This window comes from Saccopteryx leptura, chromosome 7 (genome assembly GCF_036850995.1).
Source record: "Saccopteryx leptura isolate mSacLep1 chromosome 7, mSacLep1_pri_phased_curated, whole genome shotgun sequence".
NCBI lineage: Eukaryota > Metazoa > Chordata > Mammalia > Chiroptera > Emballonuridae > Saccopteryx > Saccopteryx leptura.
In genome coordinates, this window is record NC_089509.1 from 1,039,840 (window position 1) to 1,066,678 (window position 26,839).

Genomic DNA, 26,839 nt, shown 5'->3' on the forward strand with positions numbered 1-26,839 from the left:
TCACAGAGTTCTCGCTGCAGGAAACCATACTATTGCTGAGGAAGTCCAGTCTGGCCCACTCTGCTGGCTCAGAGTCAGTCCTCTGTCCCATCTGGTCACCCCCCTCACCAGGGAGCGGGAAGGACAGGGTGGGAGTGGGCGGGGCAAGTGGCCACTGCCGCACAAGATCCCCTTTCATCTTGGGTTCGACCCGACTCCTCCTGCTGCTGTCCCTGCAACCAGAGCACATCTAGGGGCTGGCTTAACCATGCAGAAGTCCAATGTCCCTGGCACGGCTTGCTGAAGAGCCCTTCTGTCCTGCCCTGCCATGTGGGTTCCCCACGTGGAGCAGAGAGGAAGTCCTGCCTGGACGCCTGTGCAGCCTCCTGTCTGTGTCCATGTGGCAGCAACCCCCACAAGGCCCTGTGTCCACATCCTGCGCCTAGACCTCTGGGAGGCACAGCTCACTCCCACCTCTGGGGCCCCTCCTGCGTGGGAGGGCACACTCTCACTCTGGAACTCTCTTTGTGATGCAGTGCAGAGAGGTATGGGGTTCAGTATTCTGGGAGGTAGACAGACTGGGAAGATAGATGTTCTCAGACATGACACTTCACCTTCCCTCACTGAGCCTGACTGTTCTTTTTGCCTAGTCTTCCAGGCAGCACCACCAATCCATTGGAGTGTATACTTGGACAAAGCGTATTTGCTACATTTGTAGGAAAAGGTGTGGTCATCAGAGTGTAGAGGTAGTTAAGTTGAGCATGGCTCCTCCTGGCCATACCTCAGGACCCTGGATCAGAGTCAGCCCCAGCGGAACTCACTGTGGGCATTTCCCCTGTAGTTCAGTTTGGGTTACACTTTTCCCAGGAGGAAGCCCATCACTTCCACTAGGGGGAGCAGTTTCCATGGACGGGAAAGTGTGCTCTCCACCAGACTCCCGCCCCAAACACTCACACTTTCACATTCTCCATGGTAGGGTGATTACATGTTTTGGGGCGGGGGACATGATTTGGAGCTAACTCATGGTACAGGGGAAAGAGCCATTGAGGTCTGACCACTCTGAGTTCAGATTGGGACTGTGTCATCTGCTGTGTGAGCTTGCTGAGCCTTAGGTCTCATCTGTGAGGCAGGGTTGCCTTGGAGATGAAATGAGAGTGTGAATACACTGCCACTCACCTGTACCTGGTGACGTTCTGTACCTGAGAATCCTTCTGTTTCCTGAGAAAGAGTGACTGTGAAGGAACTGGGGTGGTCTTTGATGCCCCCAAGACATGGCCTAGCATGGTGAGAACTTAGCAGCCTGGGTACTGAGTTCGTGATATTGACAAGTACAGCACTATCCTTCGTGGGGCTTACTGTGGTCCAGGCGCCCAGCTAGTGCTCACGTGTGCCTGTAAAGCCAGTAGCCATGGCCACCATCACAGCCGCCTGGCCCATGCAGGTTCACATTTGATTTGGACGGACGGTAATGAAACAATGGAGCCAAGAACTGGTGGGCCATTATGTTTAATCCTAGCTTGCACCTGGTGGGCAAGAAATATACACAGTGGGAAAACACTTCCCTTTCCATTCAGGGCTCCCAAAGCCACTGACTTATCCGAGTTTTCTAGAATCAAAGGTTTCTAGCTCACCAGCCTTATTCACTTTGTTCCCCATCTCTTTCTCTCTCTGCACAAACTGGCTTCTCCCTCAGCATTCCACCATCTTGGCTGCTTCTCCTCTCCTCCACGTGGCCTTTCTCTGCTCTCCTTCAGCATGGGCTCCTCCTCTAATGCTAATCTCAGGAACTGAGAGAGAGCAAGCTCCCGGTCTGCCCCCATTTTATAGTGTAGAAATCAAACCCTTTAATCTAATATACAAACAAGGAAGTCTCTGATACAAAGTCACTTATCTGAGGCATAATGGGATTCCTCATGAGAGTGCACCACCTCACATCATGCAATCAGTCAAGGGTGTGGGGAAAAGCTTAGTCTTAAAACTAAGCCTTAGGCCAGTGATCCCCAATCTTTTTTGGGCCATGGACTGGTTTAATGTCAGAAAATATTTTCACGGACAGACCTTTAGGGTGGGATGGATAAATGTATCACGTGACCAAGACAAGCGTCAAGAGTGAGCCTTAGACAAATGTAACAGAGAGAATCTGGTCATTTTTTAAAAATAAGACATTGTTCAGACTTAAATATAAATAAAACAGAAATAATGTAAGTTATTTATTCTTTCTCTGCGGACTGGTACCAAATGGCCTACGGACTGGTACTGGTCCACGGCCCAGGGCTTGGGGACCACTACCTTAGGCTATAACGACCCGGCCTCCTTACAGCCTGTCCCCACACCCAATGAAAACTATAAATGAGCAAACCTATATATCATATTTACAAGCTTATTTGACCAACAGTGCCCCTCACTTAACCAGCATAGAGTGCATGGTCAAAGCCATGATTACAATGAGTCTGGGCGTGTGGCAGGGGAGGGTAGGGGAGGGCAGCCCGGCTGTGCAGGGACTGAGGGCTTTGAAGCAAGCCCTAGCTGCTCTGCCCTGTGTGTGCCTGGTTGTAGCCCAGCTGGGACTGGCTCTCCATGGAGCTGCACCAGGGGCTGCAGTTGTGGTGGGAAGATAGGGTTTTACAGGCTTGGAGCTTTGCCCTTTGGAAGGGGACTCACTTTTCCACCTGTGAAATGGAGGTGCGGCCTGGCCTTGCTGGGCCATCATCCAGAAGTGCGCATGGCAGCACTGGTACATGCTGGACCTGAGCATCTCCATGGGCACAGAGCTAAGGTATGTGTGGATAGCTGCGAAGGGCAGCTCAAGCCAGTGCCAGCAGCTTGGCCCCAATCACATGTCTCTGAGTCCCCAAAGTGCCAAGACCATCAGTGGGTGAAGAATGCAATTTTCATTCCCTCAGGAAACTTTATCTTTTGAAGGAGAGAGAGTGTCCATTGATGTTCTCTGCCTGTCTCTCCAGTCCTGACCTTCCCTCTCCCTCTCCCACCAGCCACATGTCCAATGCCTTGGCCAATGCAGTATGCCAACGCTGCCAAACATGCTTCACCCCCGCCGAGCGGATTGTCCACAGCAGCAGCAAGCTGTACCATGAGCAGTGCTTTGTGTGTGCCCAGTGCTTCCAGCCCTTCCCTGAGGGGCTCTTCTACGAGGTGAGGGTGCTCCTGGGGCCTTCGTCCCTGACCCAGTCCCAAGTCTGCCCTCCAGGATCCTGTGGGCTGTGCCCAACTGGGGTCCTGAGCAGTGACAAGTGGGACAGCCGTGCCAGGCCTTCAGCTCAGCCAGGTCCTGCTAGCACAGAAGCTTGCTTGTACCTGTGAGATGTGACCAGTGCTCTCCCGGTGTCTGGGAAAGCTGAAGGGGAGTCACCTTTTACCTCATGTCCTCTGGGGAGATTCTGGGGAGCCCTTGGGTGCAAACACTCTGTCCTGTTAATGTATATCAGGTGATGTTAAGTGTCCTGGTTGTAAGAGATGCTGGGTGGGAGGCTGGATGGTTAGTAAAGAATGTTTGAGCAGTCCTGAAGGAGCCAAGGGACCCATGCACAGAGTAGCAGGAAGAGCACACAGCTGGACACAGCAAGTACAAAAGGCCTGATGCCGGAGAGCACAGGGTGTTTGAGGAGCAGTGGGAGGCCAGTGTGAAGGAAGCAGAGAGAGGGGAGTGGTGGGGGTGAAGGCAGGGAGGCAGATTTTGTCTGACCCTGTGGGCCTTCGGATCTTACTGTGGGAGACGCAGGAGCTGTTACAGGGTATGGAGCAAAGGAGTCACACAATGGGTCCCTCATGGGGAAAGAACTACTCTGGCTGCTCTGCTGAGGGGACTGTAAGGGGGCAGGGACAGAAGCTTGGAGTACAGATAGGATTGAAAGCTGCTCTGTTGCAGTAATCCAGATGAAAGTGGAGGTGCGTAGACTGGGCACACCTGCTCACAAGAGCATATTGTTAAATCTTTAATGATCTTACAAGCTGGTTGTTAAACACAGCAGTTTAAAAATTAAATTATATAAGTGTACAGTGAGATAAAGTTTTATTAAAAACAAAGGTGGCCCTGGCTGGTTGGCTTAGCGGTAGAGCATCGGCCCGGCATATAGAAGTCCCAGGTTCAATTCCCGGCCAGAGCACACAGGAGAAGCACCCATCTGCTTCTCCACTCTTCCCCCTCTCCTTCCTCTCTATCTCTATCTCCCCCTCCTGCAGCCAGGGCTCTACTGGAGCAAAGTTGGCACGGGCGCTGAGGATGGCCCGGGTGCCTGAGCCATTCCTCAGGCACTGGAATGGCTCCGGCCGATGCCTCAGATGGGCAGAGCATCGCCCCCTGGTGGGCATGCTGATGGATCCTGGTGGGGGCATGCAGGAGTCTGTCTGACTGCCTATCAACTTCTAACTTTGGGAAAAAAAAAAAACAAACCCAAAAACAAAGGTAACAAAACTCGAAACCCACCCTTTCTAATTATTTTATTACATCTTACAGTCACCTATGCCTTCGAAGTTATTTCTACACACTTGTGTTGTGGACATGCTATGCCATGGTGGCATGGCACTGCACATCTGTTCTCAGCTCCTGCCCGTGGCACAGCTGTGGTAGGAATAGGTGCACCATAGAAACTGGCAAACATGACAGGTCAGCACCTGTCCTCCAACAAGAGCTTTTCGTTAAACATTTGTGGCACACCTCTGATGGTTGCAGGGGTGTTTACCAGTGGCAGATGCTGGACAGATTTCAAAGGTGGAGCTGATGGGGTTGGCTGATGGATGTGGTCTGCCTGGCAGGGTAGCAGCCCCTCTTCCTCATGGTGCCTTCTGGGAAATGCTGGCCCACTGGACAGGCAGTGAGGGTGGGCAGACCTCTGGAAGTGATGGCCACGTGGCTGGAACAAAGCCTGGCACATAGTAGAAACTCCAGAAATATTCATTCCTGAGAGAACTTATGCCACTGCTCCCCTGTAAGTCACTGGGTAGCACTAATAAGACACGCGTTTTAGAGAACGGGAAAACCAAGTAAAATTGTCAAGGGAGAAGAAAGCAGCGGCAGGCTTTGGCCACTGCAGGGGGCCCCGACAGATGAGGACAGCAGCTGGCCTCTAGACTCGGGCACAGCCTCAGTTCCCCCACCCAAACCCTGCTCCTCCTGCTGTGTTCTTTTCTTTCCCTTCCCTGGACCTTCTGTAGCCTCTGGGGAAGTGGATGTCTCACATAGGGAAGGCACAGGAAATGGGGTAAAGTGACACATACAAGTCAGATTCAGCCCCAGCCCTCCACAGGCTCCCAGGTTGACAGGGCGGTGTCCTCACAGTCAGTTGGCCCCTCAAGGCAGCTGTACTGAGCTCCCACTTTGGTGAGCCCTCACTTTGCACTCCGTGTCTCTGCTGCCATGCCCTGCTCTTGGGAACTTAGTCCCTTGCTGGCTTCCAATTGTTGATCACTTACTTTAGGAAGCCCTCTTTGCAGGAAGGGCTGGGTGGTCCCTTGGCCCCTGCCATGTGGGGTGACAACTGCCTGAAGTGGGGTGCTGTCTAGACTGAGGGCAGGCCCTGCGCTGACGAGGACCGGCCAGTGCAGCTTGGGGAATGATGGCTTCTGGAGTGTCCTTTCTCTGTCGGCCCCATTTGCAGTTTGAAGGCTGGAAGTACTGCGAGCATGACTTCCAGATGCTGTTTGCTCCGTGCTGTGGCTCTTGTGGTAAGGGCTGGGGACAGCCAGGCTTCTGTGAAGCCCAAGGGGTGAAGGGGCGGGATCACGGGGAGCTCCTCTCTGACTACCCTCATCCTGTCTCTCTAAGCACCAGCCTTCTGGGCCCTGCGGGCATTATCTTCCCAAGCCCTGAGGGTTGATTTGTTGGGCCAGGTGGAACACCAATGTGGACAGGGCTTGGGCAGGGCTGTGGCAGGGGCATGGCAGGTGTCCTGCCCTGGCGAGCAGGGACCTCTCTCTTTTAGGCGAGTTCATCACTGGTCGTGTCATCAAGGCCATGAACAACAACTGGCACCCTGGGTGCTTCTGCTGTGAACTATGTGATGTGGAACTGGCTGACCTGGGCTTCATGCGGAACGCGGGCAGGTGAGACAGGCGTGGGGGTGGGCCTTTCGTCACAGGCCCTGTGCCCTGAGCGCCAGGCCCCTTCCAGGCACTGTGGTCTGTGCCAGCGTGGCTGCCGGCCCCGCCACGCCCCTGCTAGGCAGACAGGAGGACCTGGTTTACAGATGAGAACTGAGGCTACAGAGAGTGGGGGGTGACAAGTCCGGTCCCACCCTAGGCTTGGGGGTGTTCCTGGGAGCAGGCCAGGTGTTTACAGCCAGGAGGAAGGAGGCTGAAGTGGGAGCCATTAGACTTAGCGGTGGATAAGGAACTCTGGTCAGGTTATGACCTCCCTGCCGTCCCCACCCTGCTGACACCCACAGCTGGGTGCTTCTGGAGGGCAGGTGCTCCAGAAATTCAGGGCTATCAGTTCAAATGCTTTTTTCACTTTATCCCTCTTCCTACCACTGTTTCCATCACCCCCTTCCTCTGTCCCAGAGTGATGACCTCCGTTCCCACCTCTCTGAGCAGACAGGCTCTGGGGCACCATCACCGCCCAGCATTAGTGTTGCCTGCAGCCTGGCTGCATGCTTGCACTTCCCAAAGCCCCATAGGCCCTGCGCCTGGAGTGAGGGTTCAAGGCTTCGGTCATTCTCTTCCTCTCTCCTAGAAGATCAAGGTTGGTGGTGTCCAGGCTCCAGGATGCCTACACTGCCTCCTATACAATTCCCTTCTCTGCAGCACCCCCAGCACACCTACTGGTTCCCCCCAGCTGTTCCTCATGGCCTACTTGAGGTCCCTGTGGCCTCCACGCTGCCAGACCCAGAGGTCACTACTGTCACGGCAGCCACACGCTTTCTTCTTAAAATACCTCCCTTCTGGGTGCCTTCTGGTTTTCTCCTGTCTGTCTCCTCCCCTGCCCACCTTGTACCATCTCTTCATATTGGGTTCCGTTTGGGTTCTGCACTTGGCCCTCACATCTGCCCACCCTCCCATAACCCTCCATGGCCTGTATGCACTGAGCAGTTCAATGTATAGCTCCACCCCAGACCTCTCCTGTGGGACACTCAACTGTCCATGTGACATCTCCACTGGCATCTGTCCACCGGGCATCCCAAAGGTAGCAGGTCCCAACCGACTCTGAGCTTCTCTTTTGTTGACTACTGAGTCTTAGGGAAGAGCACCACCGATCTCATGATCAGCACCCTAGCTGTCTGCGAGTTCCACATCTTCTCCTCTCTAGGCACTTGTCACTGTCTCCACTCTGCCCCATATTGATGGGTGTCCACTGGGTGCTGGCAGATGCTCAGCAGCAGCCCAAGTTCAAATGCAAGGTTGTGAGGTGCAGGCAGTGCTTTGGGGGTCATGTGCTGACCAGTAGGCCAGGTCACCTGCCAGGTGTATGCCTGAGCAAGTCTTGTCCCCACCCTGAGCTGAAGCTCACACTGTGCCCCTGGCCCCATGGCTTAGTTTGGAAAAGCCAGAAGAGGCTGGAAGTGCTCAGAAAATGTAAGGTACCACACAAAAGTAAAGTTTTGCTGTGATGAATGGGGGCAGGTCTCTTGCTTGAACCCTCCCAGCCCTGGCTGGCACTCTGAAGACCATGGTGCAGAGTCTTGGGGTCTGTGTGGAGGGCCTCCATGGGGTAGTGGTGGTCAGAGCCATAGCCAAGAGCATGTGCTGCCCATGTCTGCCCTCCTACCTCCGCTTTGTCATTCTTGGATTGAAGGCAGCAGTCCTGGGGAGGGTGTCATGTTAACCAAACACAGTGACCTTCAGAATCTTAAAGTACTAGTTATGTTTATGATGAATATAATCAAGTACAAAAAAGGGCCTGTTAGGGCAATGCATGCCACACCATGAAGTGGAACAGCTCAAAGCCTCGCTGGTCCAGGTTGACAGAGGCCTCTTGGGAGGGAGTGGGGCTGAGGACACCCCTGTGGGGTCTGGGTTCATGGGACGTTCACACTCCAGGACCCAGTCCCCTGCCCAAAGTGTTCTCAGGCAGTGGCAAAGCCCGGCTGTTTACTTGTGTGCCACCAGGACTCGGGCCTGGCAGTTGCAGAAGCTCTTGGGATTGTCAGGACACATGCAGCTCTCGGTGCACATTACAGCAGGAGGGACCCAGAGGCCACGTGCCCCACAGGCCATGTATGCTGGATGCCTCTGGGCAACCAGGTTGAAATGTACTCACAGGCTTCAGCGATAGTTGATAGTTTGTGTTCCCTCAGTGCAGCGGTCACCTGGTGGAGGAGCCACAAAGGGGACTCGAAGCTCTTGAACACCACAGGAAGTGTTCAGACACGCTTCCAGTCTCCTCTGCCCCTGTGCTTTTTGCAGCCACCTTCCGGGCTCTTTCTGCAGCCCCACAGCTGTCTCTGGTGTGGGGTGGGGGGGGGAGCTGGGAGCTGGCGGGCAGCACTCAGGAAAGAAAGACACTCATTGTTCAGGAGCTACTCCTCTGGCATCCTGGGGTGCAGTCACCGAGTATCTAGTAACCATAAGTGAGCTAGGCCAGCTCAGACAGTTCTCCCCTGTAGGGACTTGTGCATTGGATAGGCCAGTCCTGGGCGCTGGATGCTGAGATCTGACCTGGGGCGGGAGTGGCAGTAACCTGCTGAGACTTCAGTTTCTTTTCTTAGCCTGTGACAGGGAGAAGGAAGGTTTCTATGTTGTGAATCTGGGAGAAGCATCAGGACCCAGAGGCGGAGGCCCCCCAAGAGAGTTTATAGCAGGCCCGGGTGGTGTCGGGGCTCACAGCTCTGACCTGGTGCTCAGCGAGCTCTCATTGGTTTTCCCCTCGAGGCTGGCGGGCAGGCCCGAGAGCCTTCTGCAGCAGAGCAGGCTGCACAGGGTGCTGTGAAACTTCTCGGCCACAAAAAAGTACATGATGGGATCCAGCGCCCCATTAAGGCTGATGAGGCAGGAGGTGATGCGGTTACCCAGGGCCAGGGCACGCTGGGCCGCGCAGGAGGCCCCGCTGCTGCGGTAGTGCAGCACGTAGAGGAAGCGGTGGACGTGGTAGGGCACGAAACAGACCAGGAAAATAGCCAGCACCATGCCGATCATGCGGACCGCTTTGCTTTTGAGGCGCTTCTCCACGCGGGGGCCCTGCCTCAGGCTGCGGATGATGAGCAGGTAGCAGGTCACCGTGGTGACAAACGGAAAAGTGAAAGCCACAGCCAGGGATACAAGCGCCTGCCGGGAGGCCTTCTCCCGGTACAGCTGTAGGCACACAGTGGTGTGGTTGGTCTGCACGGTTTGTGGGCTCACCAGCAGAGGAGCCATGGCCACCGCCACGACCACCCAGAGGAAGGCGCAGGCCAGGTGTGCATAGAGGGGCCTGCGGAACTTGAGGGACTTGACGGGGTGCACGATGGCCAGGAAGCGGTCTGCACTGATGCAGGTGAGGAAGTAGATGCTGGCGTACATGTTGAGGTAGAAGAGGAAACCGGTGAGACGGCACGGGACTTCCCCAAACGGCCAGTGGTTCCCCGAGAAGTGGTAGATGAGGCGTGTGGGCAGGACCAGCACACAGGACAGGTCTGCCATGGCCAGATGCATCAGGAATACATTGGCGGGGGTATTCGACCTGTGGTCCCGGATGAAAAGCCACAGAGCGAGGGTATTGCCGACAAAAGCCAGAAGGAAATTCAGGAGGTAGAAGGAGGCAAAGAGGATGTTCTCCAGCCACGTTTCCTGGCCACATTGATCTGCAGCAGCCAATGAAGAGTTGGCCATCAGACCCCGGGAGGCTACGTCTAGGCCATTCATGCTTCGTCAAAAGGCAGAGCCCGGGATGAGCCTGGAAGAAACAGTGGACAGGTCCTAGCAGAGCACCACAGTCCATGGGAGCCCAAAAGAACCCTCTGATGCCTCCAGAACCTGCCCATCCCTCATCCCAGGAGCTATGCTGTTTCATGCTTGGTATTGCCTAGGAGGCAATGGGGTTGCCTCCTCTGTCCAACTGTATCACAGGCTTTCTGGACTTCACCAAAAACCACAAATAAGACCAAGGCCAGGAGCTTCCCAGGCTGCTGCTGGGTCAACTTCTCTGTGAGGCTGCACCCTGCTGAGTCTGCAAAGGCCTTTGCCCAGCTGGGTGTCCCCATTCATTGTTTCAGACCCAGGGCACAGAGGCAGCACCACAAGGAGAATGGAGAGTGAATCCTGTGTGTCTGAGGTTCCCAAGTGTGGGGGAATGAAGGGAGGGTTCCCATGTCTTCTGTCCTGGTCCTCAGGTGTGCTACCTGAGTGGCAGGGGTGGTACCTGGGGCCCCTGGGCCCCACTGCTGATGGGCAGGGGATTGGGTTACCTAGTCCCAAGAACCTGGTGTGCCAGCTCCTCTTCAGCCTGGGCCTTGCTGGGTGGATACTGCTTACCCCAAGTCCCAGGACCCTCCCCAGCCTGCCTGCCTGGGCCTCACAGTGCTTCCTACAGCGTCAGGGCCGTGTGTTGTTGCTTCCTCCTTTCCTCCTGCCAGTCCCCAATCTCAGCCCCCCTAGCTCCTGCCACAGAGGAGAGCCCCACCCGAAATGCAGCAGGGGGTCACGTCCCAGGAAGTCAGAGACCTGCTTGGTCCACTGGCACCTAAAGGCTACACCGGCATGGATCGTAGGGTCTCTCGAGCTTTCTGGACTCAGCTCACTGCCAGCTCTGGTTCACACGTCCTCACGGGTGCAGAAAGCACTGCCCTTAGGCCTCAGGCCAGCAAGGTGTGTTTTACCTTCCGTATTTAACAACCCACTGCAGCCCTTTTCCCGGAAAAGACAGAGGCTTTTTACCCAAAGATAGGGACAGGACAGGGTTTTCTAGATCTCCCTGGCCAGAGCCAGGAGGACATCTGTCTTCTCTTGCCTGCTTTATCCACAAGCGAGACCAGCTCAGAGCCCTGCTGGTCTTGGCAACAGAATTTTACATCTGGTGAACCCTAGTTCTGGGTGAGTGTCCCCCTAATAGACAGGGTAACATATTCTTGTTTTCTTTTTTAGAGAGAGAAACAGACAGAATGGGAGAGAGATGAGAAGCATCAACTCATAGTTGCGGCATTTTAGCTGTTCACTAATTACTTTCTCATGTGTGCCTTGACTGGGGGGCTTCAGCCGAGTCAGTGACCCCTTGCTCAAGCCAGTGATCTTGGGCTCAAGCCAGTGACCACAGGGTCATGTCTATGACTCCACACTCAAGCTGGATGAGCCTGTGCTCAAGTCAGCGAGCTTGGGGCTTCAAATCTGGGTCCTCAGCGTCCCAGGTCATCACTCTATCCACTGTGCCACCACCTGGTCACTCCTATTTTAATTTTTGATCTACTCAAAAGATCTAAAGAAGGTAGGTTCCAAACATCTGAACTCCTTTACCAGGCCTGGTAGTGGGAGGGGTGAGCAGGAGAAGGCAGGACAGCAGGGATCTCTCACAGTCTGGCTGGGATCAGGGAGGCTGCCAGCCCCTGCTGCTCATGCTCGGGGTTTTCTAACAGGCTTCAGCCTGGTGGGCTCTTACCGGCAGTGCAGCTTCTGAGTCTCCCCTGGGAGCTCTGTCTCCTGGACTGTATGTCCAGACTGCTAAGAGGCAGGAGAGGGGCTGTTTGCAGAAGAGAAATAGCACTCTAGGGGCTGAAGGAGAAGCCAGGCTATGCCATGGCTGGGTGATTCTCCTGGCCGAACCTGGCTATCTGCCAAGCAGCTGGGACCTGGACCAAGTCCTGTATAGGTTTCTCCTAGTCTGTTCCTTGTCCTTTTAATGACCATGACATACCTCAGGAAGGGGCATGGTAATGGGTTCTGTTAATGCAGCAGCCCCTGGAGGGAGACAGAGCTGGTAGCCATCCCTCGGTGTGGATGGAGAAACAGGCATGTGGGTGTCCTGGCAGCCCCCTGGAATGGAGGGCACAGGGCAGGTGGTCTAGGTGCTGGGTATGCTCGCTGTCAGTTGGACTTTTCTCATCATGTCTCATCCACCACTGGGGTCCCTGGGCTCCTGGCTGAGTGGAGGGAGCCAGAGGCCATGAATGTGAATGGCTGAGAGCAGCTGGCCAGCTGATGGCCTCAAGTAAAGGAATAGGGGGGTGTATACCTAATTAACATTTTTTAAAGCACAAGTGTGCATGCATACCAGAGAGAGAAAGTGAGAGAGAGTTGGAGGGACAGACAGACAACAAGAGAGAGAAATGAGAAGCATCCATTCTTCATTGTGGCACCTTAGTTGTTCATTGATTGCTTCTCATAGGTCCTTTGACTGGGGGGCTCCAGCTGAACCAGTGACCCCTTGTTCAAGCCACGACCTTGGGTTCATGTCTATGATCTCACACTCAAGCTGGATGAGCCTGCGCTCAAGCTGACGATCTTGGGGTTTTGAACCTGGGTCCCCAGTGCCCCAGGCCGACACTCTATCCACTGAGTTACCGCCTGGTCAGGCATAACATTTTTTAATGATTGAAGGGATCTAGGACATTCCCCAGCCAAATGATCTCTGGCCCTGAGTGTTTGGGATTGCCTAAACTTCAAACTCAGAGATGATTTCCTACTGTTTCCATCTGTGTGTGACCTGAGGAGGAGGCGTGGAGGCTGAGAGAAGGCCTGGAGCCAAGTGAGTAAGGGGTCCTGCTGGAACTCGGGTATGAAGGAGGGGGCTGCTGAGGGTGGAGCTGAGCCCCTTCCCTGCAGGCTGCTCACAGGGGTGACTGCTTTCTCTGCCTGGCATCAGGCAACATGTCTGTGCTTGCTTTCACCAGTCTTAGAGGTGGGCAGCAATAACCCCATTTTACAGATCAGGAAATCAAGGCTCTGATTCAGCTAATTTAGGGTAGTGGCCCAGGACACTGCCTTACTTGTGGGGACAGACAGGCCCTGGTTGCCAGAACTCAGAGCTAGCACACAGGTTGTTTCCCTGGTTTAGTGCCTTCAGCTTGGGCCCTTGCCCCAAAACCAATGACAAAATTTGGGGCAAACAAGTGCAAAATGAAAATGTCGGACCCTCGTTCAAAAAGTAGTACTTTTAAGATGGTGACAGCAGCCTGACCAGGCAGTAGCACAGTGGATAGATAGAGCATCAGACTGGGATGTGGAGGACCCAGGTTCGAAACCCCGAGGTCGCTGGCTTGAGCGTAGGATCATAGACATGACCCCATGGTTGCTGGCTTTAGCCCAAAGGTCACTGGCTTGAGCCCAGGGTCGCTGGCTTGAGCAAAGGGTCACTCACTCTGCTGTAGCCCCCGGGTCAAGGCACATATGAGAAAGTAATCAATTAACAATCAAGGAGCCGCAACGAAGAATTGATGCTTCTCATCTCTCCTCTTCTTTCCTATCTGTCTCTCTGTCCCTCTCTCTGTCTCTGACACACACACACACACACACACACACACACACACACACACAAAAGGATGGTGACAGCAGAGCTAACCTGAGTGTGGGACCCTGTGTGATTGTATAGGTCCTCCTGTCCACCATGGCCCTGGGTGGGCATGCTGGCACCTGGCCTTCTGCCTCCTGCCTAGTGCCCTTTGCCTCTACTCCTGCTGGAGCTTGCATGCACAGCAAACACACTCTCTGGAGAGAGACTTGATTTCAAAATGCTTTCAGAATTGTTTCTGGTTTTCTGAGGTTTCTCTATCTCCCCCACTTTAGGAATTTAGATATTGATTTTTGCAGTATGGTCTGAAATGACCCCTGTTTCACTCCACATGCGCTCCATGGATGCGTGAGCCTGGCCTGCCCATACCCTGCACTCTGCACTGGCTCTCTAAGCGTAGAGTGGGAGGCTGAGGTGCATGGAGTGCTGGCAGAGGTGGGCACAGCTATGGGTAAGCAACAGGGGGCAGGTGTAGCCATGGCAGGAGGCCTCAGCGGCAGTCCTGTCTGTGGTAGGCAGGTGACCTGCATTGCTCCCTCCTGGCTCCTCCACAGGCCCCTGCCTGTGAACGGCGCCTCGTGGTGAGGATGGTGCTGACTCACTGCAGCTGTGGTTGGAGGCAAGGCACTATCTGTAAGCCCCATCAAGGGGGACAGGGCCACTGCTCTGTGGGGCTGCTAGGATTCAGACCGGGGTGTTTTCCCTGAGTAGGCCCTAACATGATCACAGTGAGGCATCTCAAAGACAGACACACCCCACCCTTGCCCACTTAAAGTTTCCTTTGCTTGGCCCCTGAGAACCCTGCCTGCTCCCATCCAGCCCTGGCCCTTACCTTTCGCAGCAGCGCGCAGGTGGAGGGACAGACAGACTGAGGTGTGGCGGTCGGCTCCATGCAGCTGTGGTGGAAGGCCGACTATTTAAGGGGAAGAGCTCCTCTGGCTCTGAAAGGCCACTTCATTCCTGAGGGTTCCCATGTGTGCGGGGCCACTCCCATGGCTGCCTCTGCTGCCACAGGGCTGTGAATATTCCAGTGTGTCCCAGTCTTTGAGTCCCCTCACCCCCAACTTGCCATCGAGCATCACAGAGGCCGTGTGTGACTGTCTTCGAAGCTGTTGACTTGTTGCAAGCTGGGTGGGGGGACTGGCTGCGACGACAGATGCAGCAGGACATTTTAGAAGGGGACTATTTTCTACTATGGAGGGGGTGTCCAGGGAGAGCTGCCATGGCAATGGGCTCAGGCTTCCAAGCTTGCATGGGATACAGTGGAGGGTTCTTGTGAGTGGGGAGGGTGGAGAGCTGAGGGATCTTGTTTGGTTGAATAAGAAGGGACCTTTTCAGGACACTAGATGTAGGGTCCTTGTGTCCTGCCCCATATAATTAGGCTCCGTTTGGGTGTGTGAAATAAACCGTGGCTTTTATCTTGAGCAAGGCACAGCTGCAGGCTGTATTATAATGGGGCGTTGTCTCTGCCTGTGGAGACAGCTCAGCCCCAGGGGCCTGGCCCTCAGTAGTGTGGGCTCCTCCTCTGGATGGGAGGCCTGTGAAGAGGGCTGCTGCCGCCCACTGACCACTGGCCCCCAATGCTCATCCTGGGGATGTTTGAATGTTAGCAGTGAGTGCTCCAAGACAGCTCAAACAAAGGTTGCTTCTGTGTCTTTCCAAATATGGTGTATCCAGTAACATGGAACCAAATCACTGTTTTTAATTTCAAAAGACTTTTAAATAGTTTAGTTAAACCGTATGTAGCTATCACTGGGAATTCACAAACACATGTGCTATCTGAAACCGCTGGTCACAATTGTGCACAGTGGGGATCACTGTCCCTTCATAGACCAGGAACTGAGGCTCAGAGAGGTGGTGTTCCTTGCCAGCTACAAACCACCAGGAAGTGGCAGAGCCAGGATTTGAACCCAAGCATGTGTGACTACAAAACTTCCTTTTCAGGCATGTGTTTGTTTGGTTTGATTCTTTTTCCGTTGCACCTTGATACTAGCATTCTTAGCTTCCCATCTTCATTCTACTTGGAAAAAAATCCTGCAGGTTGCCTTCAGATCTGGTGTGATATGCAGGTCTGTCAGCAGCTTACTTAGCAAGTGACTGCTTGGACTCCTTGAATTATAGCCATTGGGAGATAAGACAGAGAGGGGCAAGCAGAGAGCAGTGTCACACAGCATGGAATCCAGACCCTACGGAGACACAGGCCAGTGGCCAAGGGCACGAAACCTGAATTGGCTGCCCTGCCCTCCAGGATCTGCCCACCACACCTGAAACCTTCAGCGGACTTCCTGACCTGCTATAAAGGGGTCAGCCCTGGGTTCAGGTGAGGGGTGGAGAGGCTCCTGTGGATTGGGAGCCTAGAGAGGGAGGGGGCCCGGATGCGTCAGGGTCACTTGCAGATTGTGGCCTTCATGCATCTTTGTACCTTCCCGGGGACTCAGGACCTAAAGCTCCTGCCGCCTTTGAGGCCCAGGGTAACAGAAAACACGTTGACTTCTTTTGGTAGAGACCACAGCTATTACCCAATGCAGAGACTAGCATCAGAAAGTACTCTGAGGTCTTCACAAAAAGGACTCTGTAGTGATGTTTGCTGGGTTTGGTGCCTCCGTCTGACACAGCTGTGCTTGTCTTTAGAGACAAAAAGAGCCTGTAGCTGCTCGGTCCTCTTTTGTCTGCCAGACTCCAAAGGAAGGGTTGTGCAGGCCGACAGATCTGGCCGCCCTGGCCACTTTGCTGGGCATGCGGGTGGTAAGACCAGGGGTTACTAATAATAATCACTCACATGTGTTGAAAAGACATTTGAAAAATAAAACTAATTTTCAGCAAAAGTCAGTGAAATGTCTACTCTATTCCATGCAACTTCCTGGGCTCAGAAAACATGGAAAGTAGAAGATTATCATGTTTGCTGAGCTGTCCTGGTATGTTCCCTCCTGGTCTTCCTTTTGTGCGGAGGCTCCTTGGGAGGCTATGTCTGTGACTTTCTGGGTCTCAGGGCTGGCTCACTTGACTGTGGGGCCTTTGCTGAGCCCCTTGAGCACACAGGGATTCGTTAAAACCAAGGGGTGGTCAGGGATCTCTTCTGGGAGGTGGCTCGGCTCTCTGAGAGGAAGGGAGGTGTGAGCAGTCTGCCTTGGTACCTGCCTGCTTCCCGTAGGCACCTGTGCCGGCCTTGCCACAACCGTGAGAAGGCCAAGGGCCTGGGCAAGTACATGTGTCAGCAGTGCCACCTGGTTATCGAGGAGCAGCCCCTCATGTTCAGGAGCGAAGCTTACCACCCGGACCACTTCAGCTGCACCCAGTGCAGGTACTTGCGACTGTGGCTGGTGGGAGCAGGGCGGGGCCTTCACCCAAGGCAGCGACAGGGCAAGAGAGTGGGGTGCTGGGAGGAGGTGGATGGGTCTGGGAAGCAATGCTGCAAGAAACTCCTTTCTCTAGCACTCTGTTCAGAGAGGGCGCACATGGTCCAGGCTGGAGACTTGGTGGGTGCAGGAGGGCTGGGCACCATGGACAAAGCTGATAATAAGGAATCAAAGGCCTGGAGGGCAAGAGTGAGGAGGAGGAGTTGCTGCTGATGTTGGGGAGTGGGGAGGAGAGGGCAGAGATGCCACAGAGCCATCCCTTCTTGCCGGTCCCTGCCCCCCTGGGGAACAGATAGCTTCTTAGAGGACTTGGCAGTCCTATCCCAGGCTGCCTTAGGCCAGTACTATACAGGAATCCTGTGCCCTGGGGTCTGTCTAGGGCACAGGAGGTCCCCAGAGAGACCAGAGGCCAAAGAGCCATCTGCATGGATGATCTCCTGGGACAGAGTGTGGCCTGTTAGGCAGCTGTGCCTGGGGGCTGGAGTGGCTTCTGTGACCCCTGCAGGGGTGACACCTGGGGGCTCTGCATTGACTTTTAGGAAGGAGCTGACTGCTGAGGCCCGGGAGCTGAAGGGGGAACTCTACTGCCTGCCGTGCCATGACAAGATGGGTGTCCCCATCTGTGGGGCCTGTCGCCGGCCCATTGAGGGCCGTGTGGTCAATGCACTGGGCAAGCAGTGGCATGTGGAGGTGAGTGAGGCCACCCAGACAGGAGGTGGGGAGCCCTGTCACTCAGCCACTGTGGGAGTCAGGCAGGCTGTATGGCTGGCTCCCAGCAGGCATCTTCCTCTTGGGTGCCTTCCCTCCTCACCCCTGACCTAGCAGCGTCTCCTCTGTGTGAACCAAGAGGAGACCACCATCCTGCCTTCTCCTGCTTGGGAATCCCAAGTCATAAGAAAGCCTTAGGGAAGGTGGGATGGTAGTCGAAAGAACTGGCCATGTCTACAACCCCACATAGACATGGGAGCTGAGTATACCTGTTGGTGAGCTCCTCAGGTGTGTCCACCCGAGTCACTTGGAGTATTCCCCTACACTGTGGACTCTCATGGTATTACAGATACAAGTTGGAAAGGAGGCTTTTGATCCTCAGTGCTTTGCTAGCTCTGTGTCCCCGAAGCTCTGCTTTGAGTAGCATCATTGGGAATTGCCTGGTGCAAGCCTGGCCCCCACCCTCTGGGGAGGTGGCTGAATCCTGGTTGAAGGGGAGGACGTTGCTTAGTGACCCTGGGGCTTGTAGACACATGCAGCCTCCAGGACGGCATCATGCAAATAACAGCAGTGCCACCTGGGAGGGCCCAGCAGACCACAGGGGCCTCCCCAGGACCTGAAACCTAGGGTCAAGTATGCTGTGGGTGGAGCAGGCCCAGAGAGGACAGTGATATGCAGGATCACTCACTAAGTGTTCAGGGAAGGAGGAGGGGTCCATGGAGGTGTCAGCCCCATTGCCCACCTGTGGACCCAACAAGGTCATCAACCCCACTGGCCTCTGCTCCCTGTCTGTCTACTGGGGTCAATGCTCCAGCCCTGAGCTGCCCTGCCACTGCCCCTCTCCTCCTAGCACTTTGTCTGTGCCAAGTGTGAGAAGCCGTTCCTGGGGCACCGACACTATGAGAAGAAGGGCCTGGCCTACTGTGAGACCCACTACAACCAGGTGAGCCCTGGGGCAGCGGGCTGGCTGGTGGGCCTTATGAGGCTGCAGATTTGGGGGGATGCTGCCTGCCCTTGTTGGGGGCTGAGGGACCTTGGGGAGTCCCCAGGGAGGTAGTGCTGGACAGGTTCTGTGTGAGCCATATGGGTCAGAGCAGTAGAGGGGCAGCCCCTCAGGAGCCTACTGAGGGGCGGCGGCTCCCAGTGCAGTGTCTTGAGAACTGGGTAGCCCTCTCTGCCTTTGTGTCTTTATCTGAGAAATGTGCCCCTATGGTTCAGGCCTATGTGAGGCCTGAGAAAGACCACAGCAGTCCTGGGTCCATGGGGCTGACCTGTGCCTTCAGCCACCTCTCTCCTGCTGTGTCCGGCATGGCTACCCAGCTACTCTTGTGCAAAACATGGGTTACTGTCCTGGCCCACACCCCTCAGGACATCAGCAGGAGCAAAAGAACGTTTTGGGAAACAATGCCTCAACCTGTTGTCCTTCCCAGGAGGTGATTCTGATGGGTCGAGGGTACTCTCAACCTCAGGCCTGGGCTGTGTCCTAGCAGGATGGCCCAGGAGGCCCAGGTGGAAGCTGAAAGCTTTGTGAGGGGGGTGGCAGGGGCCAAGTCACACCCCCAGCCCTGCTGTAACAACACTGCTTGTATGTTTGCTATCTGCTTGGTCCACAGCTCTTTGGAGATGTCTGCTATAGCTGCAGCCATGTGATTGAGGGTGATGGTAAGGCACTTCTGTCCTGTGCCCCTCCTTCCCCCACCCACCTCCCCTGCTGTCCCTTTGGGCTGTGGGTCCCGCAGCTGTGCGCCCAGCTGGGTGTGCAGCTGGCTGGGGAAAGGCCGACAGAGCTCCATGCCAGTCTGCTCTGCACAGTGGTGTCAGCCCTCAACAAGGCCTGGTGTGTGAGCTGCTTCTCCTGCTCCACCTGCAACAGCAAGCTCACCCTGAAGTAAGTGCTGCCAGCCTCTCAGCTGGCTTGTGGTGGGCAGCAAGGGACAGCGTCTCCTTCTGTATGGATGTGTCCGGGGCTCTGATTTGAGTGTGCTTTCTATGGGCTCTGCTTTTCGTCAGGCCTTTCGGACACTGCTGTGGTCAGGCCCTGGAGATGCAGTGGGAGCAAGGGTAGCTCCAGTCCCATGGAGGCAACTCCAGCCCCCCCCATCTCCCACCCAGGACACAGTGGCTCTAGGCGGGGAAGTGCAGTCTAGCCCAGGGAGCACAGGGAACAGCAAATTCAAAAGTGTTTGAGGCAGGAGGTGGGAGGGTGCAGGGGTGGCTGGGGCTGTCAGGTGATGTGGAGCACGCTTTTCTGAGTACAACAGGGAGCATGCTGGGGTCTCTATTGTCACAATCCTGGGGAAGCCTTTAGAAGGGAAGGGAGGCCTGAAGGCTCATCTCCTCATCTACTGTGACCTTTGGCCAGAAGCTCCTTCTGGGGCCTGGGCTGCTGGCTGGAGCAGGCTGGTGGGGAGGCTGCAAGTTAGGGGCAGAGGCCAGGCTCAGCGCTGCTGGGGCATGGGCCTTTCCTGACTGCTGCACCTCCTCCACAGGAACAAGTTTGTGGAGTTTGACATGAAGCCCGTGTGCAAGAGGTGCTACGAGAACTTTCCGCTGGAGCTGAAGAAGCGGCTGAAGAAGCTGTCAGAGCCGGCCGCCCGCAAGGCCTGCGCCAAGCCTGCGGGCCTCTGTCCCACCTGAAGAAGCTGTCAGAGCCGGCCGCCCGCAAGGCCTGCGCCAAGCCTGCGGGCCTCTGTCCCACCTGAAGAAGCTGTCAGAGCCGGCCGCCCGCAAGGCCTGCGCCAAGCCTGCGGGCCTCTGTCCCACCTGAAGAAGCTGTCAGAGCCGGCCGCCCGCAAGGCCTGCGCCAAGCCTGCGGGCCTCTGTCCCACCTGAAGCCTCCTGTCCTCACGGCATCTCTTTCTTGCTGGTCTTCCTGCTCCTGCTGCTTGTCTACTTGCCAACTCCAGTCCTCACCCTGTCTCCCTTCATCTGTCCCCTCTTCTCTCTGGTCAGCATTGTCACCTTTCCCTCTGTCCCCTCCCCCCTCCCATGGCTCTCTCTCCCTTGCTGTGGGCTCCTCTCCCTCCTTCTCTGCAGGCACAAGGCAGAAGTGGGCCTTGGAAGTGGTGAACCTATGACAGGCCTGTGCCCACAAGCTTTAGCTTGAAGTCCTCAAGGGAGAGGAACAAATTGGGGCCTGGAGTCACTGGGCCCTCGGTGTGGGCCCCACTCCCAGCCCTGCCGGGCAGGCCTGTCCCATCTCTGCAAGGGGTCTGGCAGCTCATATGCTTCTGTGGGGGCTTGGCTAGCCTTAGCCCCAGAGTGGCCCCACTGTGCACACATGTAGATTCCTCACATGGGCAACTGACCCAGCCCAGGACCAGCACCACATGGAAGGGGCCTCTGGTGAGCCACCTTTCCATCCTTGGCCACACATTCATTCAACCAGGTAGGATCCCTGTGCCTGAACTGGGCCAGCAGGTCTTGCCACCTCCTGCCACGAATTAATAGGAGGGTCAAGGACCCCATCCTCCCTCACTTTGGAAGCTTCCTTCCTAAAATCTGGCCTTGGCCACTCCATCCCAAGCCCGGGCCACTGTGGTTCCCCCAAGCTCCTCTGTGGTCACCTCAGTCCCTCCAGCTCCCCTCCCTACCAGGGGACACACTAAGCCCCTGGGTGCAACTGGGGGCCAGGAGATAGTGGGGCCAAGTAGTGTCTCATTCTGACTCTTCAGGGAGGACTCCTCCTTTGTAGCCAGCGAAGTACTTGGTATGACTTACACTTGCGCAGGAATAAAAGCTCATTTACACAACCATTTGGCCTACGTGGTTTGTGGTGGTCAAGTCAGGTGAGGCGGTGGCCCCCTTGAACACACTGCTTCACAGCTATTGAACACTTATAACAGCAGACACCAGACAAGGAAGTTGGGACTCAGCTCTGTTTCCAGGGCCAGGCTCCCATCAGGGCTTGACCAGCCACAGCAACCCTCAGTCCATGAAGGATGGCCCAGAAGGTGGACTGTTGTGGGGGACGGGTTCCGGAAAGGCTGTCAATGTAGGGGTGACATCAGGCCTTGAAGTCCCTGCATGCAGCCCTGCCTCCTGCCTGAGCAGAAGCTGGTCTTAGGAGGCAGCCCATGGTCTCCACCCCAACCTGGCCTTCCTGGTACAATTCTGTGTCTCACTCATTGCTCTGCAGGGGCGGAGGTAGGTGTGCAGAAAGGGGTTTCCGACTAGCCCAGAAACAGGAAGGAAGGAGGGAGAAACCAACGATGTCATTCTTGGAGAACAGAGTTGTCACTGGGTGGTCCTGGTGAAGTCAGAGGCTATCAGCTTTTTCTGGATGAGACCCTTTGCTCGCCAGTGGCCCACAGGCCTCTTGCCTATATGAACCCTCACCCTCTCTTCTCACAGACACACTTCTCATTGCTCTAAGAACTTTTATTGAGTATTCTTGGTTGTGGGGGGGTCGTCCATACAGCCGCCAGCTTGGAGGCTGATATTCTGGCCCTGCCCTGACCTCTCTCCTTTAGCTCATGGTCAGTAGCAGGGGAGGGGTCCTTCTTGGACTGCGAAAGGGTGTGGAGTGTGTGTGTTTCAGAGCGAGGCCAGCATGGACGGCTGCCTACAGAGGGCAGGTCTTAAGCCACATGGACCCCAGATTGGGAAGAGTGACTGTGGCGAGTGGTCCCCTTCTGCTAGGGATCCGCCAGGCCTGGAGCCTGAAAGCCCCGTTGCTTGTTCATGGCGCTCAGGAGCTGCTGCACATAGGAAGTCAGCAGGTCATCCATCTTGTAGCCCTGGATAGGGGAAGGGTGGGGTCCAGTTGAGGGGGCTTGACCAGGGTCTGGCAGTACTTTTGCCTCAGGGACACACTGGGCAGGGAGGGGAGAATGGACACGGGGCTCCTGCTGCAGGAAGATGGCCCAGGTCTGCTGGCAGGCCTGCCACCGCACCCCTAGGGACACCTATCCTCTGCCTCTTTGCAGGCCTCCCAGCCTGGCCCTGCCCACAGGCAGCTGTGCCTTCACTGTGAGGAACTTGCCCTGTGGCAGCAGGGGTCATTGTGGGGGTCTTGTGTGTCCGAGCTGGGAGAAGGGACTTGGGACTCACCAGTGAGGTCTCACACAGCAGGCGGCTGCCCCTGCCCAGGCTCCCCAGTGCCATGTGGAAATAGGTGCTGCCGCTGCTCCAGCTGGCAATCTTGGTAAATGGGTAGGTGGTGAGCAGCTCCTGGGGGTACAGTTAAGGGGGGCAGAAGCCGGCCAAAGCCTGGGCCTAGGTCCTCAGACTGAGTTGCCCTGGGGTTCTCCTGAGCCCCTTGGGGCCATAGGGTGCAAGAAGGCAGGTGACCAGAGCCCCACCTGTGTGGGGTCTCAGGACCCTGACAGCCCATCCCCCAGTCCTGACCCTGCTGCTACCTTGGTCTTGGGGTGGATGAGCAGAACCCCGTGCCGGTTGATGGCAATGAGGATGATGTCCGGGTAGGAGGGCTCCGAGGTTTGCTGGGGAGGAGCACAGTGGTCACAGCCCAGCCCAGGAGGTCAGGTGACTGCCTCCCTAAGGCTCATGCCCACATGCCTCTCAAACCCGGTGACCAGCCTTGCCCTGAGATGTATGTTTGGGGAGCTTAGGCTGTTGGGGCCAGAACTGGGGTGGAGCCTACCTTCACCTCGAAGAAGGCAGACCCAAAGGTGGGCCAGCGGCAGATCCTCTTAAGGAAGGCCACTTTGGCCTCTTCCACCGTCTTGTCCCTCTGCTTGTCGTAGGCCAGAAGGATGCTCTGTGGGAAATAGAGGCCTGTGAGGGCCTGATGGGGGCCGCTGGCTGTCTGGGCCCTTCTCAAGAGGCCCGGAAGCCTCAGCCTCGAGCAGCACTTGCCTGAGGCCAGCTCGGGGGGGGGGGCAGGTGTGACCCTCACCCTTGGTAGGAAGAATGGGTCTCTGAGGGCTGTCAACAGTGTGGAGAAGATGAGGTATACTCAGACCCAGACCATCCTCCACAGCTAGGAATGTGCTCATCCTGCCCAGGGGGCATCCCTGGGAGGGGCAGTCAGCTCAGGGTCCCTCCCCAGCTCGCCTCCCCCATGAGGGACCTTCTTCCATTCCTCCAAAGACATCAGGCGTGTGAGATTCTCAGGCACGAGCTCCTTTAGGATCTTGGGAATATTCACTAGCTGGGACTGGTCTTTGTCGAACCAGGCCTTGTAGATGAGACCTGCCAGCTGAACGGCGTCCTCCCGGGAGCACTTGTGGAACCCACGCAGGTACTTGGGCAGCTCCTGGTGATGGATACACTAAGCCTCAGTCTGCTGCTCCCTAATTCATGTGGCAGGTGGCAGCAGTGTTAGCCCACCCCCACCTGGGAGCCGGAGCTGGCAGGGGTCAAGGCCTTTAGGGTAGGTTTTCCCTGGGTCCAGGACAGACCCTTTCACATCTGACTGTGAACACAATGCCCACTCTCTCGGGACAAGTGCTAGTGCCCTTGGCTGCAGGCACCCTCCTGCCCCTTCCTGGCAGTCATGCTGCAGGTGTTGGCACAGCTACTGTCCCCAGATGCTGCTCCTTTTACTCCTGGATCCAAAGCCCTCAGGGGTCGGTCTGGCCACCACATGGGGCCTTGAGGGCTCCAGCAAACCCTGCTGAGACTTCTGAATATTCCTGGATCTCCTGGTGGAAGTCAGGTCCCTAGGGCAAAGGACCCAAGCCCCACTGGAGGGAGCTGTCCTGGGTACCTGGTGGTAATGGAGGATGGTGTCCGCACTCAAGTCCTTCCCAGGGCTCACATTGAGCCACAGTTTACGCATGAAGTACACCTGGTAGGGGAGAGTCACAGGAGCCCCTGGGCAGGGGCAGCAGTGAGCACGCCACCTGACATAGTGCCCAGCTCTCTGTGGCCGTGCCCCACCCTCCCATGGCCTAAGCCCTGCCACCAGCCTCCCTGCCTCCCACCCCGAGCACACTCTCCTCCTGTCTGTCACTGCTGCATTGGCTCCTGCCCCACCCATGCTGGAAGGCTCACCCTTCTCCCCAGGTACCTGCCAGTTCTTCCTCATCCTTCAAGCCTAGTGTGGAAGCCACCTTCTCCAGGAATGTTCCTGGATTCCTGTGTGAGTCAGGCCCCTGTCCAACCCCACAGACCCCCAGCATCCTTCATCTGTTCTAGGCCTGCCCCTCGCCCTTGCCTGAGCTGGGAGAGATCACAGGGCAGGGCCCTTCGCCACCTGGTCCAGGGCTGGCCATGCCCATGGCAAGGTTTCATCAGGGGGAATAAATAAATGGGCACGGGCCACATGGAGATTCCAACAGAACCTTCTGACCTTGGCCCAGGGGGGCAGCCTGTCCCCATCCTGCCCCTCCTCTCCAGGACCCCTGCCCTGCCTTCACGGACACCCTACCTTCCTTCTGAGGTTTGCTCTTCTTCACCCAGTCAGACACCTGCCGCAAAGAGTCAAAGAAGAAGTCTCCCTCCTTCTGGCTGATGACCTGAAGTGGGTGGGGAGAGGCACAGGGAGCTTCACAGGAGAGAGTGCCCTGCTGGGGGTGCCAGGGCCTGGGAAGCTAGATGCCACCTGGGCTTTGCTCCCTCAGGGCCTGTCCTTACTGATCCTCAGCAAGGGGCCAGGCCTGCACAGGCAGAGACTGCTATACACCTTGCCCACTCCCCCGCCCTCCCCTTGCCTCTGGCTTATCTGCTAGCTGTACCTTGTCTGCAATCTTGATGAAGAGGCTGCAGCCTTCCCAAGAGGCCAGCTGGAGCCTGGCGGCAATGTGTTCGCACACGTCCCGCACCCGGGTATGGGCACCCACCTCCAGCATCTGGGCGAGAGGCAGCATGTGGCCATCTCAGGACAAGGCTCAGTCAGATGACCCCTCATACCCTGATGCTGCTACACCTTCCTCAGATGGGCTGGACACACCCTGGTCCCACAAGGGTGGGACTTCCTTCTAGAAAAATTGGCCAAATGTTATGTTGTTTAGTCACCAAGTTTACTGTCTTGGGAGCCTTTGAACTTGCTCTCAGAGCCCTGCAGCCAAACTGTAAGAACTTTCTGTTCAGAGGCACAACCAGCTTCAAGACTATAAAAGGAGGCCCCCTGGCCTCCTCTGACCCTCCCTGTACTGCTGTCACTTGGCAGCACCTGCTTCTTGTGCCCAGGGCAGGGTCAGAAGCCCATGGGGCCTCATGCCCTGAGACTCGGACTTGCTGAGCACCCTTCTGTCCTTCTCTGTCCTCTGCCTTGGTAGAATGCCCCTCTGCACCTTTTGGACAATTGGACTTGGCACTGTTCCAGCAGCCTCCTCTGGGGACCCCTCCCTGCATTGACCTGGAGCACCTGAGGGTGCACAGCATTCAGCTCACGACTGCAGGGTACCGGTGACAGGGTGGGGCAGGGCAGACAATTTCTTGGGAATTACTGCTCCTTGGGTAACCACGGTTGCTTTGAATCAGGGCAGGCCTAATTCTGGGGGTGAGCTCACCTCACTGGTGTCGTTGGGGAAGCAGATCTTGTGACAGATGCGGAAGACACTCTGCTCTATGGCCTCCACCTCCACCTGGTGTGGGGGCTGCTTCCGGGGCCCTGTCCTAGAGCAGGACATGTGTGCTGCACATGCCACCCTGCCGCCACCTGGTCCAGCCCCAACCAGAACCGACTCCAGTGACCACTGCTGAAGGAGTGGTTCCCCGAGGGCTAGCTTGTCTGGAGTGCTCAGCACATGGCCAGAGAAGGCAGCAAGGGCTGGCCCAGGCCCACCTCCCTGGTGACCCCAAGATTCTGAGGGGAAGGGAAGGCTTGGGACGCACTTGCCTATCTGACCAGAGCCTCCAGCAGGCAAGGTGGGTGTTTTCTTGTTCTCACACAGCAGGGACATGGGGCAGGAAGGGTCAGGGACTCCAGCAGGGCCTCTCTGAGGGTGTACCTTCCCCTCCAGGACCAGGGCTGCTACACACTGTCCCAGCCACAAGCATGGCCAGCCCGCCCGCCCTTATAGCCACAGAACACAAGCCAGGGTGCAGGCAGTATGACTGCGGTCAGGACAGAGCAGAGGAGAAGCTGCCCAGTTGTAAGAGGCTGGGGTGGGAGATGGCACACGGCCCCAGTGGCCAGGGGCCTGGTCCTGCCTCCCTAAACGGACACCAGCTACTGCAGAGGATGCAGAACCCAGCTCCACGGGAGAGCCAGCTGGGTCCTTCAGCCTCCCAGACTGATACCCAGGGGCGGGCACGGGAGCTGGCAACGCACCTCAGAACCCTCTGCATACGGCAGCTGCAGTCGGGGGCCAGCAGTTTCCCCCTCCTCGTGTCGATGAACTTCTGGGCATGGGGCAGCAGTGCCTTTCCGGGAGGGAAGAGACCAGTGCAGAGCCAAAGCAGCTGCCAGCCCCGCTCCTCACTGTACCTGGGAGTGACGAGCTCATCAACCCAGGGAGAACCCCTCCCAAGGGCCAGGCCAGCCAGGCACCATAGGGAGATGGGACATGAGGCCTGC

The 26,839-nt window shown here is 56.3% G+C and overlaps 3 protein-coding genes across 10 annotated transcripts in view; 1 reads left to right on the forward strand and 2 right to left on the reverse strand.

The window, feature by feature from the left end:
• The window catches only part of LIMS2 (LIM zinc finger domain containing 2), a 39,432-nt gene extending 18,268 nt beyond the window's left edge, over positions 1-21,164 (forward strand). For 5 of the 8 annotated variants that reach the window (XM_066345756.1, XM_066345757.1, XM_066345755.1 and 2 more), the window contains exons 2-10: positions 2,973-3,132; positions 5,595-5,661; positions 5,919-6,039; positions 16,497-16,646; positions 17,241-17,391; positions 18,260-18,352; positions 19,023-19,071; positions 19,222-19,297; positions 19,899-21,164. In XM_066345756.1, coding sequence (XP_066201853.1) covers positions 2,973-3,132; positions 5,595-5,661; positions 5,919-6,039; positions 16,497-16,646; positions 17,241-17,391; positions 18,260-18,352; positions 19,023-19,071; positions 19,222-19,297; positions 19,899-20,046 — 1,015 coding nt within the window. In that variant the 3' untranslated portion in view covers positions 20,047-21,164. The remainder of the gene's footprint in view (positions 1-2,972; positions 3,133-5,594; positions 5,662-5,918; positions 6,040-16,496; positions 16,647-17,240; positions 17,392-18,259; positions 18,353-19,022; positions 19,072-19,221; positions 19,298-19,898) is intronic. The other 3 variants (XM_066345760.1, XM_066345761.1, XM_066345762.1) reach the window with 3 other exon arrangements.
• On the reverse strand, positions 8,752-14,320 carry GPR17 (G protein-coupled receptor 17). The gene is made up of 2 exons (XM_066345626.1): positions 14,178-14,320; positions 8,752-9,802 (listed from the first exon to the last, which is right to left on the reverse strand). Exon 2 carries the CDS (start codon positions 9,769-9,771, stop codon positions 8,752-8,754), a length of 1,020 nt encoding a protein of 339 aa, XP_066201723.1. The 5' UTR covers positions 9,772-9,802; positions 14,178-14,320.
• A 740-nt stretch (positions 21,165-21,904) lies between the features above and the next one.
• Positions 21,905-26,839, reverse strand: part of MYO7B (myosin VIIB) — a 90,110-nt gene continuing 85,175 nt past the window's right edge. The window contains exons 39-48 of the mRNA XM_066345420.1: positions 26,594-26,749; positions 25,830-25,935; positions 25,053-25,166; positions 24,746-24,833; positions 24,083-24,189; positions 23,444-23,629; positions 23,015-23,131; positions 22,770-22,853; positions 22,462-22,581; positions 21,905-22,148 (exon numbers count right to left, since the gene is read on the reverse strand). Of these exons, the coding sequence (XP_066201517.1) occupies positions 22,047-22,148; positions 22,462-22,581; positions 22,770-22,853; positions 23,015-23,131; positions 23,444-23,629; positions 24,083-24,189; positions 24,746-24,833; positions 25,053-25,166; positions 25,830-25,935; positions 26,594-26,749 (1,180 nt within the window). The 3' untranslated portion in view covers positions 21,905-22,046. The remainder of the gene's footprint in view (positions 22,149-22,461; positions 22,582-22,769; positions 22,854-23,014; positions 23,132-23,443; positions 23,630-24,082; positions 24,190-24,745; positions 24,834-25,052; positions 25,167-25,829; positions 25,936-26,593; positions 26,750-26,839) is intronic.